The sequence below is a fragment of the Neophocaena asiaeorientalis genome, unplaced genomic scaffold (genome assembly GCF_003031525.2).
Source record: "Neophocaena asiaeorientalis asiaeorientalis breed wild unplaced genomic scaffold, Neophocaena_asiaeorientalis_V1.1 scaffold26, whole genome shotgun sequence".
NCBI classification, from domain to species: Eukaryota; Metazoa; Chordata; class Mammalia; order Artiodactyla; family Phocoenidae; genus Neophocaena; species Neophocaena asiaeorientalis.
In genome coordinates, this window is record NW_020173108.1 from 243,645 (window position 1) to 263,472 (window position 19,828).

Consider the following 19,828-nt stretch of genomic DNA (forward strand, 5'->3'; position numbering starts at 1 on the left):
ATTTTATACTTAAACATACATTCCAACTACTTTTATTCTCACCTTTTTTAAATAATGCTTATTCATTAAGTTAAAGACTATAGAGAAGGAAGAACAGGGTATCTGGGAAAATTATGCAATTCTTCCTACATTAACCAAATACAATACAGAAGTTCTCCAATTTAAAATTTCACATACACTCAAGTCAACTAAAGTGGCATAAATACTACTTAAAACAATAGCATGCTAAAAATAGTTACTGCATGATTGTTTATTTAAAATATTATGACTCTGGATGTAAATACATATGGGCTTACATAATTTATTATTCATATAAACCCTCAATTAAAATGCTTAATTCTTCATCCACAATGTCTTTTTCCTAGTAAGCATAATAATACATTTTCTATCTCACTGAAAGTGTTTAAAGCCTTTTGAATCTTGATTCATGAAGAAATTACTGAGGAATAACTTAATATTAACTACATCAAACAATAGTATTGTTTGCAATGTTGTCACAGATTTCTCCATGGCAAAATAGTCACATATCGTTATTGCACAATTTATAGTACAGGTTATTATGAGCACATCAACTCTCTACATAATAACAGTGTCTTCACTGCAACTTGCTCAACACATTTAAAATTATGAATACAATTTACAAAATCTTTTAACAATATACTTTTAAAAGTATCCTGAGGATATTACAAAATTCATTTTACCAGCCCTTCATTTCTTTGCTTCATTTGACTCTTTAGTTTCCAAGATAATAGCTTTCCATATTTTGTTACATAAAAATGTTCTCTTAATATTCCTATTAAAATATATTTAAGCTAAATAGTATATAATTGTCCCTTAAACTCTTAGTCCCATCTGCCTCCAGTCTTCTTGGTTAAAATCAAGTATTATCAAGTTTTCTATAATTCTGAATCAGAAAAGGTATAGCACAAAACAGACAGAAATAGGGTTAGCACATTTAAGTTAAAAGCATTGTGCATTTTTAATATTTTGGTCATATTTTATAATAAAATAATATATTTTGGCAAAAAATAATAAAATATAAGGCTTAGTTTATTATCTTTTAATGGTAGATCTGGCAGGTATTTTACATTTGTAAATACTATCTATTTAATTTGACTGTTTTCACATTTGTTTCTAAAAACACTGCTATAAGGTTTTCAGAACTTTGAGACTAAAAGCACCTAAAAACTAAGAAATAAAATAAAATAAAATTTAAGTAAAATGTATGGTGCCTAGAAATCCTTTGACAAATTTATAAGCTTAAGTATCTCATATATGCCAACACAGAATCATTATTGCCTGCTAAGTCTTATCTGACTCAATGTAATCTTTAAAATAATAATCTTGGAAGTTTTCCTGAAATTTATTTGAAAATTAGGATGGGAATTCAAAAATTAAAAAAAAAAAAAAGGTGAAAAAAGTTGCAGAAAAAGTTGTTATTCTGGTGGCAGTGGTTGTGATGGCATATTTTTCATATATATATATATATATATATATATATATACACACACACACACATATATACACATATACACACACACACACAAAGTTCAAATAAGATGTATAAGATACATTACATATATATACACGACCACACACACACAACTTGGGGTCCAGAGGGGAAACTGATGAAAACTTTATGTAACGAGGCATTTGGCTCACCTGTCACTAAAGTCCCAAAGACAGTGTTAATGGAGATGTTCACTATTTTTTGATTCTTACCCAAATATCAATCTATCATTAATTAAGAGAGGAGTGTGAGATGTGTAAGTTTGAAAAAGGCAGTGAGAGTGTGGTGAATTAAGTGATGACTGATGTGCAACTGCCTTTACATAAAGGGTATTTTTACTGTGAAACAAATTCATGCAGAGATATCTGCAGAAGAATTTATCAACAACAAGAAAACAAAACTCCTTTAACACTATGATATACTCACTACACTATAAATATGTATTATTACAGCATTACTTATACATTCTACTTTAGGCAATGTAGTCTAATTTTGAATGACCTTATTAATTTTTAAGGCATCAGTGCATCAAGGGCAAAGCTCCATAAAATAAATATGAAAACAAGAAAGCATTAGCTTATCTGTGGCATAGAGACTGATCACTGTACATCATATGTGTTGGCCACTTCATGGAATAGGTAATAAATTATACATCTTATCGTTAAAATGTTACAGCATGAATTTCACATCATTTTTCAACACTTCATTTAATGGGCTAAACTGATCTGGCAGTATTCTCATTTTCATTGTTCCATCAGCTCCACATGAAAAAATGTGATTTGCAGGCCCTGTCTCAATTTGCATCACTCCAGTTCCAATATTTCTGAAAATGGATTGCCGAGCATGTTCATTGATAAAAGTGTGGAGAAGACTAAAGGTAGAGAGACTCCAAATCTGAAATATATAAGAACAAAATAAAAATTGGGGTTGACGATTACCATAAAAATCCAAACAAAAGATTCACGTCTGTTTTCCTGCACAAATAAGGAATTTCTAAAACAAAAATGGAGAAAAATCTGTGTAGGCTTACAGTCATAACATTTTGATTCTGTATATGGTGTTACAATTTTCCAAAGCTCTTTGATATTATCACATTCTTCAAAAATCAATCCAGTAAGAGAGGAGGTACTTTAAACCCTTCGTTGGAGACGAGAAAACTTAGGTACAAGGAGGTTAGGTGTACAATGCAACAGAAACTTGTAATGTTATAGGAACTACAATCAAGATTTCCTATCTCTCAGCGAAGTTTCTGTTGTGTAGTTGTATAGTGGGGTAATTCTTTCCCCATAATATACAGTACCCACCAGGGGATCAGAACCGCTGGAAAGAGAAAAATACCAAACACCTAGAGGCCTTCAGACCAGTCAAAACTATATTCCAGCTGCAAGATGAATTATTACAACTTTCTGATGTTTTGACATCACATTTAAAAAAAATATTTCTTTCTTTTCCCTAAGAAATTCATTAATTCATATTACTCTAGACATGATTGTTAAATTGTAAGTCCTGAATACTACCTGGTATACTATGAAATCTTATAACTTAATTAAATAATAAACCTCAGAATGAAAGTACAAACTAATCTAAATAACTAATCTAAAATATAGTATGACTTATTCTAAACTGAGGGCAGTTTAAATAAGAAACTAGCTTCAAACTGGAAAAAAAAAAGAATTCTGTATGGAAGCTGGTGTATATATTTAAGAAAAACCTTTTTGAAATTCTTCAATTTCTTCTGGCTGAGAATTATGAAAACAATATGGAAGTTCTAACAAAGCAGTCCAACTTACCTGTACTAAGTACTCAGTAGCACTTAAATTAATGGATTCTAAGAAACTAGACTCCTCCAGTGGGTTGCTGACCACTAGAGTAACGTAGGGACTAGTCTTATCCCTGCAGATCCTTCTGAGTGTAGCCAGAGAACCTGCCATCAAAACCACTATTTCTGTGTTCCAAAAATGCACATTCCTGAGCCTTGGACTTACCAAATGGGTATTTTTGGGATAGGACCTAATAACAGTATTTCTGGAGTGGGATGCATTTTTAACAAGGTGCTTAACATTTTTAACAAGCTGCTTAACATTCAAACTTCTAAGTTTGAAGCACAGTGGAGTTTGAGAAGGACTGTTACAGGTAGAGCTTATCCAGGTACATCAGAATTCTTGAATCAGGCACTGAGTTGTTGGATGCTGATACTATGAATGACAAAATGGGGAGAAATTTGGGATAAGGGAAAATGTCAGTATATCTCACAGCCCCTGAAACTGAATTCAGTAACTCTGAATATGGAGTCAAGACTAATTCTAATGTCTGAAATATGTTCATATCCATGGAAAATCCAGTTCTTTCGCGTGCATTAGTTAAGCATATTTGAAAACAACTGAAAAACAGGCATTTTTCAAGTTAAATATTATTTTATTTCATTCATTAAAAGATTTATTAAATAGCAATTAACCTTGTTGACTACAAAGGAATTAATATTTCTATTATTTAAAGAGACTGGTGTCATCAATATGATTAAAGATCTAAGGTTTCTAAAGATTTCTTTTCATATTGTAATAGATATTGTGGCATTACTGTATTTACCTTTATGTTGCCCTCAGCAGATCCTGTAACAAAGTACTCTTCAGTTGGATCAATAGCAATGGCTTTAACAGGAGAATCATGGCTCTGGAAAAGCTGCCTCTGCTGTCGTTGCCGAAGGTCAAAAACACATGTATAGCCTTTTCTGCCACCTGATATTAGTAGCTGATGTTTTGGAGCATATGCTAAAACAGTGGCTCCGCTATCATGACAAGTAAAAGCTGGAAAAAAAAAAGTAAAAACTATTTAATAGTATAAGAAACAGACTTCTGGCTTTTGGCCAGCCAAGGTAGAATGATAGATTAGATTTGCCATCCTGCCTAAAACAATTAAAATATCAAATGATATATAGGAAACAATGGTTTGAGACACCGGTCACTAAGTAATGAAGAATGATCTTTGCAAAATGGGAAACAAACTGGGTGACCAACATAACTGCCCCAGCTTATTGCCTATAGAGTATTTTCTGGCCATGGCATAAGAAAGGGGAACCCAAGTTGATCTGGGTTCCTATTTCCACCAGCCATACTGGGAAAAAACCCTCATAATTCACAAGGCATCGTATAGAGTACTGAGAAGGGTACTGCCTCAATAGAGGGGCAAAATTAGCCCTGTACCAAATACGGCTTTTAACACAGCTGTTTTCATCATCCCAGAAAGTTCCCTCATGCCTCTCCCTCAAAGGCAATCGCTATCCTGATTTCTATCCAATTGGTTTCGCCAATTCTTGAACTTCACATAAATGGAATTTTATAGTATATATTCTTTTGTGCCTGCTTCTTTTTCTTTAACATAACATTTTAGATGTGTCTCACGTATCAGTAGGTCATGCTTTTAAATTCTGAATAGTATTCTATTACATAAATATACCACGTTATCCTGTTGGACATTTGTGTTGTTTCCAGTTTTTGGCTACTATAAATAAAGCTGCTAAGAACATTCCTAATACCAGTCTATTTGTGGACATGTGTTTTCATTTTTCTTGGATACATATGTAAAACTATATACTGCTGGGTCACGCTACATGCATGTTTAACTTCACTAAGAAATTGCTAAACAGTTTTCCAAAGCAGTTGTACTGTTTTATACTTTTATCAGCAAATCATGAGGGTTCCAGTTTCTCCATATCCTCACCAACACTTGGTAGTCTAGAACCTTTAATTTTTGCCATTTCAGTATACAAAGTAGTATGATAAATTATGGTGAATTTAGTTTGCATTTCCCTGATGACTACTGATGTTGAGCATCTTTTATATGCTTATTTGCTATTGAGAAAAACGGTAATTTTAAAAAATCTTGAATATATCATTTCTTTAATAGATTGTGCTTTTGGTGTTGTATCTAAATCTCATTACCAAACCCGAGGTCACCAAGATTTTCTCCTATATTTCCTTCTAGAAGTATTACAGTTTTCTTTTTACATGTTTTACATGAGTCATTTTGAGTAAATTTTTGTGAAAGGGGTAAGGTTTGTACCTATGTTCATTATTCCACATATAAGCACCCAATTGTTATTAGCACTTTTTGTTGAAAGACTATCTGTTTCCACTGAATTATCTTTGTGCCATTATTAGCAATGAGTCTACTATTTATGTGTGGGTCTATTTCTGGGCTCTCTAATCTGTGTCTCTTCTTCAGCCAGTACCACAATGGCTTGATTACTGTAGCTTTATAGTGAGTCCTGAAATCAGGTAATGTGAGTTCTCCAAGTTTGTTTTTATTCAGTATGCATTATTCTAGGTCTCTTGCCTCTCTACATAAACTTTAGAACCAGTTTGTTGATATATACAAAACAGATTGCTGGGGGTTTAATTAGAATTCCACTGAATCTATAAAGTTGTGAGGAAGTAACATCCTAACAATATCAAGTTTTACAATCTGTGAACATGATGAAAATTTATTTAGATCTTTTTTTCTTTTACTTTTTTTGTAGCTTTTCCCAACAGATGCTATACATATTTCAATTTATGCTTCAGTATTTCATTATTTTGGGTGCTATTTTAAATGGTAATATTTTTTTTTAATTTCAAATTCCAATTGTTCATTGTTGATAAAGGAATGCAACTAATTTTAGTATAATGACCTGGTATCCTGTGACATTACTGTGCTTACACATCAGTTCCAGCAGTTTTTTTTCTGTATTCTTTGGGATTTTCTACACCATCATGTAATCTGTGCATAAACAGTTTTATTTCTTCCCTTCCAATATGGATAACTTTTACTTCCTTTTCTTGTCTTATTGCTTTATTTAGAACTTCAAGTACAAAGTTGAGTAAGAGTGGTGTGAGGGGATATAATACTGTAACTGATGTTCGGACCTGTGCTATCAGATTCAAAGCAAAAACAAATGATTTTTATATTATCTATGTTCCACTGTCCTTCATTAAAGTACGGTGAAGAGTTAAGTACATATACAGCATTTTTTCTTCTTTTAAACTTTGCCACCATGGTCAAAAATAAACCTCACAGGCTACTAAGTGTGTCATTAAAAAAAAAAAATCCATTTAAAAATCACTTTTACTTTATTAGTTTGTGATTCATAAAATGCTTTCAAAACTTACCATGGACTAAACTGTTGGCAGGTGCTACAAGAGTGTCCCACAAACATATGTTTCTGGAAAAAAAAAAAAAGATTATTGAATGACATATATGCACCCAATACAGGAGCACCTAAATATATAAAGCAAATACTAATAGACATAAAGGGAGAAATAGACAATAATACAGTAATAGCAGGGGATTTTAACACCCCCCCCAACATCAATGAACAGATCATCCAGAGAGAAAGGTAATAGTGGTGTTAAGTGACACAATAGACCAGCTGAACTTAAATGATATGTACAGAATATTACACCCCAAAACAGCAGAATGCACATTCTTTTCAAGCACACATGGAATGTTCTCCAGAACATATTACATACTAGGTCACAAAATAAGCCTCAACAAATTTAAGAGCATAGAAATTGTATCAAGCATTTTTTTCTGACCACAATAGTATGAAGCTAAAAATTAACTCCAGAAAGAAGAATGGAAAAAAACCCCAAACACGTGGAGACTAAACAACATGCTACTAAAAAACCAATGGGTCAATGACAAAATCAAAGAGGAAGTCAAAAAAGATCTTGAGACAATTGTAAATGGAAACACAACAACCCAAAATCTATGGGATGAAGCAAAAGCAATTCTAAGAGAGAAGTTCATAGCAATACAGGCCTTCTCAAATAAACAACACAGCCTACCACTTACCACCTAAAAGAATTAGAAAAAGAACAAACAAAGCCCAAAGTCAGCAGAAGGAAGAAAATAATTAAGATCAGAGAGGAAATAAACAAAATAGAGATTTAAAAAAAAACAACAAAAACAATCAATGAAAGCAAGAGCTGATTTTTTGAAAAGAAAACAAAATTGACAAACCTTTATCCAGCGCATCAAGAAGAAGAGAGAAGACCCAAATAAACAAAATAAAAAGTGAAAGAGGAGAAATAACAACCGATACGAAAGAGATACAAAGAACTATAATACTATTAACAGTTATATGCCAACAAATTGGACAACCTAGGAGAAATGGACAATTTTCTAGAAACATACAGCCTGCCAAGAACGAGTCAAGAAGAAACAGAAAGTTTGAACAGACTGATCACTAGAAACGAAAATGAATCTGTAAGGGAAAAAAAAAACCATCAAAACCCAACTGTCAGGAAACAAAAGTCCAGGACCAGACAGGGGAATTCTACGAAACATATGAAGAACAAACACTTATCCTTCTTAAACCATTCCAAAAAAACTGAAGAGGAGGGAACACTCCCAAATTCATTCTACAAGGCCACCATTACCCTGATACCAAAACCAAACAAAGACACTACAAAAAAAGAAAATTACAGGCCAATATCTTTGATAACTACAAATACAAAACTCCTCAACAAAATATATTAGCAAACTGAATCCAACAATACATAAAAAGCATCATACACCATGATCAAGTTGGATTTATTCTGGGGTCACAAGGATAGTTCAACATTTGCAAATCAATAAATGTAATACATCACATTAACAAAAGGAAAGATAAAAATCATATGATCATCTCAAAATACACAAAAAAACTGTCTACTGAGATGTCCATTCATGATAAAAACTTTCATCAAAGTGTGTATAGAGAGAACATTCCTCAACATAATGAAGGTCATTTAAGACAAATCCACAGCCAACATCATACTCAACAGTGAAAAGCTGAAAGCCTGCCCACTAAATTCAGAAACAAGACAAGGATGTCCACTCTCTCCACTTTATTCAACATGGTACTGGAAGTCCTAGCCACAGCAATCAGACAAGAAAAAGAAATAAAAGGTATCCAAATTGGAAGAGAAGGGGACTTCCCTGTTGGTCCAGTGGGTAAGACTCCATGTTCTCAATGTAGGGGGCCTGGGTTTGATCTCTGGTCAGGGAACTAGATAGTGCACACATGCCGCAACTAAGAGTCCACATGCCGCAACTAAGAAGTCCACATGCCGCAAATAAAGATCCCGCATGCCACAACTAAGAAGTCTGCATGACGCAACTAAGAAGTCCACATGCCGCAAATAAAGATCCCGCATGCTGCAGCTAAGACTCGGTGAAGCCAAAGTAAACAAATAATTTTTTTTTAATTAAAAAAAAAACAAATTGGAAGGGAAGAAGTAAAACTGTCACTATTTGCAGATGACATGATACTTTGGATAGAAAACCCTGAAGTCTTCACCCCCCAAATTTAGAACTAATAAATGAATTCAGCAAGGGTGCAGGATACAAGATCAATATTTTAAAAATCTGCATTTTTATACACTAATAATGAAATATGAGAAAAAGAAAGTAAAACACAACCTGTTTAAGATCACATCAATGAGAATAAATACCTAGGAATAAACTTAACCAAGGAGGTGAAAGACCTATACTCTGAAATATAAAACACTGATTAAGGAAACTGAAGATAATACAAAGAAATGGAAAGGTATCTTGTGCTGTCAGACTGGAAGATTAATATTGTTAAATTGGCCACACTACTCAAAGCAATCTACAGATTTAATGCAATCGCCATCAAAATACCCATGGCATTTTTCACAGAACTAGAACAAAATAATCCTAAAACTCACACGGAATCACAAAAGACCCTGAATTGCCAAAGCAATGTTGAGAAAAAAGAATAGAGCTGGAAGAATCACACTCCCTGACTTCAGACTATACTACATAGCTACAGTAATCAAAACAGTGTGGTACTGCCACAAGAACAGACACATAGATCAATGGAACAGAACAGAGACCCCAGAAATAAACCCAAGCATTTATGGTCAGTTAATCTATGACAAAGATGGCAAGAATATACAATGGAGAAAAGACAGACTCTTCAACAAGTGGTGGTGGAAAAACTGGACAGCCACATATAAAATAATGAGATTAGAACATTTCTGTTCACCATATACAAAAATAAACTCAAAATGGTTTAAAGACCTAAATGTAAGAATGGAAAACCATAAACCTCCTAGAAGAGAACATAGGCAATACACTCTGACAAAAATTGTAGCAATATTTTCTTAGATCAGTCTCCTAAGGCAAAAGAAATAAAAGCAGAAATAAACAAATGGGACCTAATTAAACATAAAGCTTTTGCACAGCAAAGGAAATCATCAACAAAACGAAAAGACAACCTACTGAATGGGAGAAAATATTTGCAAATGATGATTGACAAGCGGTTAAAACCTAAAATATACATACAGTTCATACAACTCAATATAAAAAAAAACTCAATAAAAAAATGGGCAGAAGATCTGAATAGACAATTTCCCAAGGAAGACATACAGATGCCCAACAGGCACATGAAAAGATTCTCAACATCACTCATTATTAGAGAAATGCAAATCAAAACAACAATGAGTTATCACCTCACACCAGTCAGAATGGCCATCATCAAAAAAATCTACAAACAATAAATGCTGGAGACAAGTGTAGAGAAAATGGAACCCTTGTACACTGTTGGTGGAAATGTAGATTGGTGCAACCACTGTGGAAAACAGTATGGAGGTTCCTCAAAAAACTAAAAATAGAACTACCATATGATCCAGCAATTCTACTCCTTGGGTACATATCTGGAAAAAATGAAAATACTAATTTAAAAAGATACATGCATCCAAATGTTCACAGCAGCACTATTTACAATAGCCAAGACATGGAAGCAACCCAAGTGCCCATCAACAGATGACTGGATTAAGATGTGACACACACACACACACACACACACACACACACACACACACACACAAAAATACTACTCAGCCATAAAAAAGAATGAAATACTGCCATTTGCAGCAATGTAGATGGACCTAGAGAATATCATGCTAAGTGAAATAAATCAGACAGAAAAAGACAAATACTATATAATATAACTTACATGTGGAATCTAAAAACAGAGACAAATGACTGTATATACAAAACAGAAATAGACTCACAGATATAGAAACAAACTTGTGGTTACCAAAGAGGGGAAGACGGGTGAGTGACATATTAGGAATATGGAATTAATAGATAAAAACTACTATATATAAAATAGATAAGCAACAAGGATATACTGTATAGCATAGGGAATTGTAACAATTATCTTGTAATAACCTATAATGAAGTATAATCTGCAAAAATACTGAATCACCATGCTGTATACCTGTAACTAATATAATGTTGTAAATCAAGTATACTTCAATGAAAAAAAGCAATATGTCTCATTATAGCTCGCTTGAACCTTGCTCACACAGAAAGTTCTTAAATTTATAAAGCATCGAATACAAGTAACCAATATATTTATGTATGATTAATTTTTAGACAAAAATTTAAAAAACTAATAGCTTCCCAAACTGAATAACTTTAGATTAACATGTAATTACAAGGAGTACTATATGAAGTCTGAATATGGAAACCACTTCTTGTATTCACTGATTTTCTAATCTAATAGTTCGACTCACATACATAAGTAGCAGGACACACCGAATTTTCTTGAGTACAGAGAAAACTTATTCCTACTACAAAAGGGAGCAGCTTCTACTCCATTCTGTGAGTTACAAAGGAGGCACAGATGTGTATAAGAATTTCTATGAAAAATGGGCTGAAAACTCCATATTCCTAAAATTCCCACTTTGAGTGTAAAGTGAGGCCTCAGGACAAACACAAAAGCTCAGCAACCTCAGAAGGCCTTAATCACAGAACTCAGGTGTAGGAGGGAAGTAAAAAGTGTGCCTGGACATGGAGGGAGGAGACTTTTTTTTGCATATTTAAGCTATTTGGGGAGATGGGGATGGGCTGTCACTTACTAGTTATTATACAACTCAGCTTCTTGTGTTCTTACTGTGAAACATTGATAATGCGATATAATAAAGCTGTGGCAAGAGTTTAACTAAGTAGCACGGCCAATAAATAATATTCTTTTTTTTTTTTTGGCCTCAAGCTTTCTTAACACATAGCAAATAATATGGAGAAAAACTCTACCAACAATCAAATTCTTTTATCCTATACTAAAGTCTTAACGTTAGAATACTAAAAATCCAGAAGGAATGGACTTTGTCTTTAATGTCACCAGAATTTCCTTAGCTTTACAATTAAAACACTAAAAAAGCTCTAAGAAACAAGTCTCTTTAAATAAAAATATTTAAAGGTGTAATTATGACATTACTGAGATATAAGGACATTAAGCAATTAAAAAATAAAGCTTAGCTATACATACACAGACTTCAATTTCAGTTATAATCTCTTACCTATTGTCAGTTGAAAGACCAGCTGTAGCTATCAGAGAGGAGGAACTAACGAAGACAAAATCATTGGCTGTTTTGTTATGACACTGCCAAGTCTGGAATGGTTATAAACAACACATGTTTATTGCTGTCACAAACAATTTTATAAGCAGGTAGATGTATTAATCAAAAAACGATCATGTAATTTGTGGCTTACTTAAATCCTTGTGTTCTTTCCCCCACAGATTTTAGAAAAGTTGCAAGAGTAATAGAGAACTCTCATATACCCTTTACCCCGATTCACCAATGTTTACCATTTTGGCACATTTGTTTTGCCTTTTCTTCTCTTTCACACACACACACACACACACACACACACACACACACACAACTTTCCCTGAACCATTTAAATAAGATGCATACGTTATGACCTTTTATGGCCTCCGCTTTTGTTCAAACAAAAGTTCAAAGGGAAACAAAAGAAGTTAAGTTCAAACATTTTTCTTAGAATACTTGTGAAAATTTTTGTCTCAGAAAACAAAAACTAGCATTTTAGATGATCTCAGACTGAATTATTTATTTTCAGAAATATTTAAGCTTTCAAATACTTTTTCAAATATGTGAATAAAAACATATTACTAATAGTCAACAAATTAGAAAATTTACAATGTTTCTCAATATTCCATCAAACAATAACAAACTACTATAAGAGGTTTAGTCAGTTATAAAGGCTTCCAAGTTATGTCTGTTCAGATGTTTCTCTTCAATAAAAAATAAAATTTATAATATGTCAAAATCATCATATGAAAAAGTTTTCCTGTGAGTCACTTCCCCATTGCCCCCAACCACCACTGCAGCTGGGCTAGATGATATGTCTTTAAAATAAAATCTACTTTAATTCCCAAAAGCAAATAATGTTCATTTTTAATCCAATTTGTCTTTTTAGAAGTTTTAAAACAAAGGCAGTCCCCTAAGAAACATAAACCTGTACAGTTGACCCTTGAACGACACAGGTTTGAACTGCATGGGTCCACTGATACACAGATTTTTTTCAATAAATACATACTACAGTACTACATGATCCAAGGTTAGTTGAATCTGTGGATGCAGGACCATGGATATGGAGGAGTGACTGCAAAGTTATATGCAGATTTTCAACTTGGGGGGGTGAGGTGTCCAGTGTCCCTAACCCCTGTGTTGTTCAAGGCCCACCTGTACATTTAATCTGCTGCCTGAATGAAAATATGAGGAAAAATAAATATTCTTTCAAGGTACCCTCACCAACACTCCCTTGCTTGCTTTCACTTAGACCAGTACTTTATTCTAGCATTTAACCTTGGATGAATTACTGGAATTTTAACCCATATTCTTAATTTTTTTCTTGATAGATATTACTTAGTCTTATAAAGGGCTTCACTAAAGAATCCATCAAATATAAATTCAGTGTTCTATGAAGCTGCAGAAGGTTCACTGAACCTGTGTGGTCCTGAATAGAGATGCATCTTTTTTTTTTTTTAAGAGATGGGCAAGAAAATAGCACCAGCTATAGGATACCCTTTCTACTTTGTTCATAAGGGATAATAACTGCAGAAAAACAACCAAATGCACTGGTCTGTTGATCATTCTTTTTAGGTATCATAGCCACTGCCATTTAGTGAGGCTAGAAAAGGGCTTGAGTAACTCATGGGTCTCCAGAGTTACCATGTTGGTTCTATATAGGTTTCTTTTTTTTTTTAACATCTTTTTATTTTATTTATCCCTTGACTAATCATTGCATTTTTAATTAATTTTACTACTTTGGTCTTTATCGAGTGACTAATCCACGAGCTTTATTATTTATTTACATTTTCTGGTGAGATTTTTTTACTTTTCTTATGTTTTCTTTTTTTTTTCTTCCTTTCAGTTTTGAGAAATGATTAACATGCAGCACTGCATAAGTTTAAATAAGGAGTACAGCATAATGTTCTGGCTTACATACATCATGAAATAAGTTTAGTAACATCCATCACCTCGCATAGATATAAAATGAAAGAAAAAATATTTTTCCTTATTCTGAAAATGCTTAGAATTTACTCTCTTAACAACTTTCATATATAACATGTAGCCGTGTTAATTATGTTAATCATGTTGTACATTACATACCCAGTACTTACTTACCTTTTACCTGGAAGTTTGTACCTTCTGACTGCCTCCATCCAATTTCCCCTCTCCACCCCTGCCTCTGAGTAACCACACATCTGATCTCCCCTTGCCATCAGAAACAGGTACTTTCATACAGGTTTATTCTCCAAGTTACCAGAGACTAAGGATTTTTATACCTCACAGTGTGATTTTCAACACAATACAAGGACAGAAACTTATAGTAAAGTGATTGAATACACAGGACTAGACAGATTTTATATTTTGGCTTTGATATTTCTTGCAAGTATATATTCTTGGTTTAAAATAAAAATTCAAAAAATTTTAAAGGTAGGAATTCTTGGCTTACCAGGTATGGCTTAGGCATACTTCCAGTAACTGGACAACATTTCCAGTTTGTTTGATACAAACTTAAATATCCATCAGCATCAACTATTCCAAACTTAGAGAAAAAAAATATTTAAAAGTATTTAATACAAATAAAAAAGCACATTATTTACCCTTACCCTCACTGTGAATCTCATATTTTAACTCTTAAACATTTGACTGATAAGTTGCTTGACTTTTCACTTCACCTATGCATGGATCTAGTCCAGAAAAACATTTAGCTATTGCTGTAAAAAATTCCAGGGTGGATATAAAGGAAACTAACATCAGACACTCAATTTATTATACTAACCGACAGCACAGTCTGTATATTCTCTGTAAATACTCCAAAAATAGAATACTGGATTTACACATTAAGCCATGTGACAAAGTTTTAGCGTATATAAGATAAAAAAACTGTTCATCTTAAAAAAGACAAAGTAAGGACTTCCAGAGATATACAACAAGAAAAACATGTAAACAACAGCAGAAAATGAAACAGTTTATCACAGTAAAATAATTCCACTATGGAAACTCAGAGCATTTTGACTGGAAAGATGACAAAATAATCCAGTAAGGGAGTATATGATACAGATCTTAAAATAAATGTCTAATTCGGACTCCTGCCCTCTCCCATCTACAGATATAACAACTATTAACAATTTGATAGTGTTCCCTTTCAGATTTGTTCTATGAATATTCAAACATTCATACATACAAGGATACAAGGTTTTTTAAAAATTATGACGATAATATACAGTTCTACAGTTACATTTTTTACTCATTATAGCCATTTTTTCACATTGGTATCTATAAATCTACCTCATTCTTGTGCTGTGCAGTATTACACTATATAGTTGCATTGTAACTTTTTAAAGCTTTTCCTTATAGAATTTCCAATTTTTCCTATAATAAAAAGTACTGTTTTGAACATTCTTGCATATACACCTCTGAGTATTTATATAGGACAGACATCTAGAAAAGAAAAAGCTCTGTCAAAGGGCATCATTTAAAATTGGTAGGTGAAGCCAAAATTAAATCCTAAGTGGTAATATCAATTTACACACCCATTTTTCTTACACATTAGTCAACACTGCGTACTACAAAATTATATTTGTTGATTATCAGAAATAAAGTCTCATTTTAATGTGCATTTCTTCAGTTATTAGTGAGGGTTATTGGCCATGCATAGGGTTTTGTTTTTTGTTTTTTTGGTAAATTGTTCATTCTTTGTCTTCTTTTTCATTGTCTTCTTACAAAACTGACTGATAGGACTAATAGTAGGAATATTAATCCATTGTTTACTATTTTTGTTACAGATATTTTTCTGATGTTTATCCTTTCTGTGGTTTATCCTATGTTTTCTAGAGTAGGTTTAGGTACGTTCTTCAGAAAGGGTATATGGAATGTGCTTATTCTCTGCATACTTAAAAATGTGTTTATTTTGCCACCAAATATAAATGACAGTTTGGATAGACATCAACCCCATTCCTTATCCATCAGAATTCTGTGAATACTGTTCTATTGTCTATTTGTAACCTCTATTTTTGAGGAGGCCAATGCCATTAATTTTAGATAGGGGGGTAGAGAGGTTGTAAGCAATCATTTTTACCCCTACTCCTTTCTAGAAGCTCTCTTTATCCTTCAGTTAAAAAAAACAAAAATCAAATAATCAGGCTGTGTCTAGGCATGTGCCATTTCTCAATACTTCTGCTTAGTACTTGGTAGGCGCTTCTTTTTCTAAAATTCCATGTTTTGCTTTGGGGAAATTTTTATTTTATTATTCCTTTTAATATAATGTTTCTCTTCCATCACCTTTTTTCTTCTTCTGATATATCTTTTAAATTTCTTTTATAAATCCTGGGTCTAGTCTCTATTTACTTCTTGGATTATTTTCACCATGGAATAAATTCCCAATTTGTACCTCCCAGTCACAAACCTGATTTTCAAATACTTCCATTCTGCTATTTAGCCCTTGTAATCAGTAGTTCCTCTACTCCTAATTTTGGGGAATCATATGTTTTTAACTTCTAAAAATTCTTTACTGTTCTACTGCCTTTGGTTCATAAAATCCCGTTCTTGTTTTACAATGTAGGATCTTCCTAAATCCAAGGAATTATTCCTCACAGGTCATTTTTTTCTGCTAAATGCTCCCTTTTAGCCTCTTGGTTTTTCTGCAATGTCCAATGACTTTTGACAAAATGATCAGCATTACTGTGATATACTGTAGTATGAGGTATCTGTTCCAATTACTCCAGTAGGCTTCCCTACTAAGGGAGATAGCACGCTTAGGTGTCATGCTCTTGGGCACCATCATGGCTAAGGTGAATCAACAGTAAGCTGACTGCCTGTCAAAGAGACTTGGGAAGACAATAAGGAAGTTTGTTGTGACTTAAAATAGCCTATATAGAAGGTTGTAGTGAGTGTAAAATCTATAAAATAACTCTGAGTGTAGAAGGACTTGAATGCCACACTAAAGAATATGGGCTTTTGGATAAAATGAGGAGGCTGCAGGTTCTTGAAAAGGACAATATGATCTCACCTATAGTGTAGTTATATAATTATGTTATTTGTTCTTTTTTCTTTTATGGCTACACCGCACAGCTTGTGGAATCTTAGTTCCCGAAGCAGGGATCAAACCCGCGCCCTTGGCACTGAAAGCACGTGAATCTTAACCACTGAACCACCAGGGAATTCCCTATGCTATTTGTTATATAACTTTGTTGACAACATGAAGAATGCATTAGAGAGACAGGGTCGAAGTACAGAGATTAGTTAGGAACAATGTAACATTGACAAACCAAAGTAGAAAAATATGAGCACGTTAAGTGGTATGGATAGGTTATACAGCTGGAAGTACAGTAGAATTCTAAAGGCTTTTAGATTAAATCCCCTTAATTTCCCATTAAGGAGCAAAGAATGTTGCTAATTGGTATTAAGAAATTATAAGCTCTCAATTTTGTTTCATAACTACATGAAAAATTATCACTGACTTCTGTGAAATGATAAGAGCCATCTGATAAATGTGGTAGGCAAAAAGGTTGCAGCACACCATGACACAAGTAACACGTAAGGAGGGTGGAAGGTTTGGAGGTTGAGGGAAAACCAAAGGCAAGATGAACCATCAGCTAGGGCCTGTGTGAATGTTTTTAGTGAAGCATGGCCCTGAAGACAAAGAGCAGGCCAATTTCCCCTTCAGTAGTTGTTTAAAGTGCTAGTAAGATAGGAGGAGCAGAGAGAGGCAGTTTGAGGAAAGGAGGATTACGGGAGGTGAAGCTGGTAAGAGCCAGGTTGGCAAACTTTTATTAAAAGGCCTATATAGTAAATATTTTAGGCTTGCCAGCTACAGTCTTTGTTCTCCTGAACTCTGTTGCAGTACTGGGAAAACAATCATAGAAAACAAATAATGAATGGGTTAGCTGTGTTCCAATATAACTTTATTTACAAAACAGGTGGCTAGGCCATAGTCTGTTAACACCCTGTTCTAGAGCAGTGCTTCTCAAAACTTTAATGTTGTGTACAAATCACAAGAGTATCTGGCTAAAATGCAGATGGTGATTTGATAGGTCTGGACTAGAGTCAATAACCTGCATTTCTAATCAACTCCCAGATGTTACTTACTACTTGGTACTTGACCATACTTTGAGTAGGTCCCAGAGGGTAAAGTAAGCAGATGTATTTAATAAAAAATGTGTAATATAAGATGGTCCTATAATCATTTGGTCCTTAAGCATCATATAAGAGAATTTTAATGGAAATGTATATAATGTCTTTCCAGGAAGAACCAAGTGAATTTAAGTTTTGAGAGGAATTTCTTTAAAAAGAATTCATGTAAGATGAATTAATACTTCACCATTAGCTCACTGAGCTGTTCTCTTCAGAAACCCAAATGAGTAATATTCATAAACCTTTAACGAAATCAAACCATTTTCCCTATTTACATTTTTATATACTACCTTATTTCCTTGATAGTTAAATCTCATTCTTGTAACTCTTGAATTGCCACCAGATCGGAAACAGGTTATTTGTTGAGAATGGCCCCATTCGAACATTCTCACACTTCCATCTTGAGCTCCTGTCAGATCTGCATTATAAGAGGGAAAAAATTGCAAATTTATTTCAGGAATCTTTGGCAAATTTATCTTTTAATCCAATGTGAAAATCTTTACGGAAGAAATACCTAAGAAATGAATCATAGTCAATTCACATGAATTTACCTTTGTATGAAATTTCACTTGAATACTCTCAATCTTAAAAACAGATGATTACATGGTGTTCTTTCATCTGACAGAACATATCCTCACACAAAACAACAGAAGCAATTAAATCAGACCTCTATAAACTGTATTTCCTTTTGAAATTATCTCAGTTACGTTTTAACAGCCTTTAGTAGATAACGTTTATGATAAAGAATCAAATTCTTGGAGTTACTTAACTTTGTATGGTGACAGATGGTAACTAGACTTATCATGGTGATCATTTTGTAATGTATAAAAATACTGAATCAGTATGTTGTACACCTGAGATGAACACAACACTTTAATAAGTCAACTGTATTTAAAAAAAAAAAAACTTGGGTTTTTTTTTTTCACACACACACACACACACACACACACACACACACACTGTATTTTATTTTTACAAAAGATAAATAAACTGACACCAAGCATTGTAAATGGATGACCACAACAAAAGCAACAATGACTGCAATTACCAAACACGAAACACACTCATACTATGTCATATAATATTGACATTCAGTCCAGTAATCCTGCACGGTAACAGCTCCTTTACTTTGTATATTGATTTGTATATTTTTTGATTCTGAAAATTGATTTGTATATTTTTTGCTTCTGAGTCCTTGTGGGTTTTTTTTTTTATTCAAACAGAAAGTCACAAAAATTATAATCATCCTCATCAGTTCACTCAGTCCCATGTAATTAATTTTTTTTTCATCTTGATCTTTTGTTAGCACTTTTATGAATTCATCAGTTTTCCATTAGAGTTCCGAAAATGCTTATTCATTCAGTTCAGTAGTATAAAATCTTGGGATTTTTAACAGCCAATTCTTATCAGTCATACTACTGATGTTTAAATTTATGCATTTTTCTCTGAAAAAAAGATTGTACAAGGTCTTGAAAGTCATGCTAAAAAAAATCATTTCTAATAGTTATTGTGACTGATCTGATATCTCAAATATATGTTATCTGTTTCATTAAGGAATATGAACAAACTAAGTAATTATTAAATTCTTTACTTTACCATTTACTAATTGTGTGTTACTAGGAAACTTACTTAATCTCCCTGAGCCTACTTCCTTCTAGTAAAAGGTATATAAGTCACTATAATAGTGATATATATCATTAATGATATATAAGTCACTGGACAGTTCTGAGAAGTAAATGAGATAATTCATATAAATCATTCAGAAATATACCTAACATATAGGGCCAAATCTACATTAAGAATAGTTATCAGTATTAAT

At 33.2% G+C, this 19,828-nt stretch overlaps 1 protein-coding gene across 4 annotated transcripts in view; it reads right to left on the reverse strand.

Annotated features, from left to right (window-relative positions):
- Positions 1–1,496: 1,496 nt before the first annotated feature.
- The window catches only part of DMXL1 (Dmx like 1), a 127,572-nt gene continuing 109,240 nt past the window's right edge, over positions 1,497–19,828 (reverse strand). For 3 of the 4 annotated variants that reach the window (XM_024743340.1, XM_024743339.1, XM_024743337.1), the window contains 6 exons: positions 18,300–18,427; positions 14,327–14,419; positions 11,863–11,954; positions 6,655–6,707; positions 4,097–4,314; positions 1,497–2,404 (listed from right to left, as the gene is read on the reverse strand). In XM_024743340.1, the coding sequence (XP_024599108.1) occupies positions 2,180–2,404; positions 4,097–4,314; positions 6,655–6,707; positions 11,863–11,954; positions 14,327–14,419; positions 18,300–18,427 (809 nt within the window). In that variant the 3' untranslated portion in view covers positions 1,497–2,179. The remainder of the gene's footprint in view (positions 2,405–4,096; positions 4,315–6,654; positions 6,708–11,862; positions 11,955–14,326; positions 14,420–18,299; positions 18,428–19,828) is intronic. The other variant, XM_024743338.1, reaches the window with a different exon arrangement.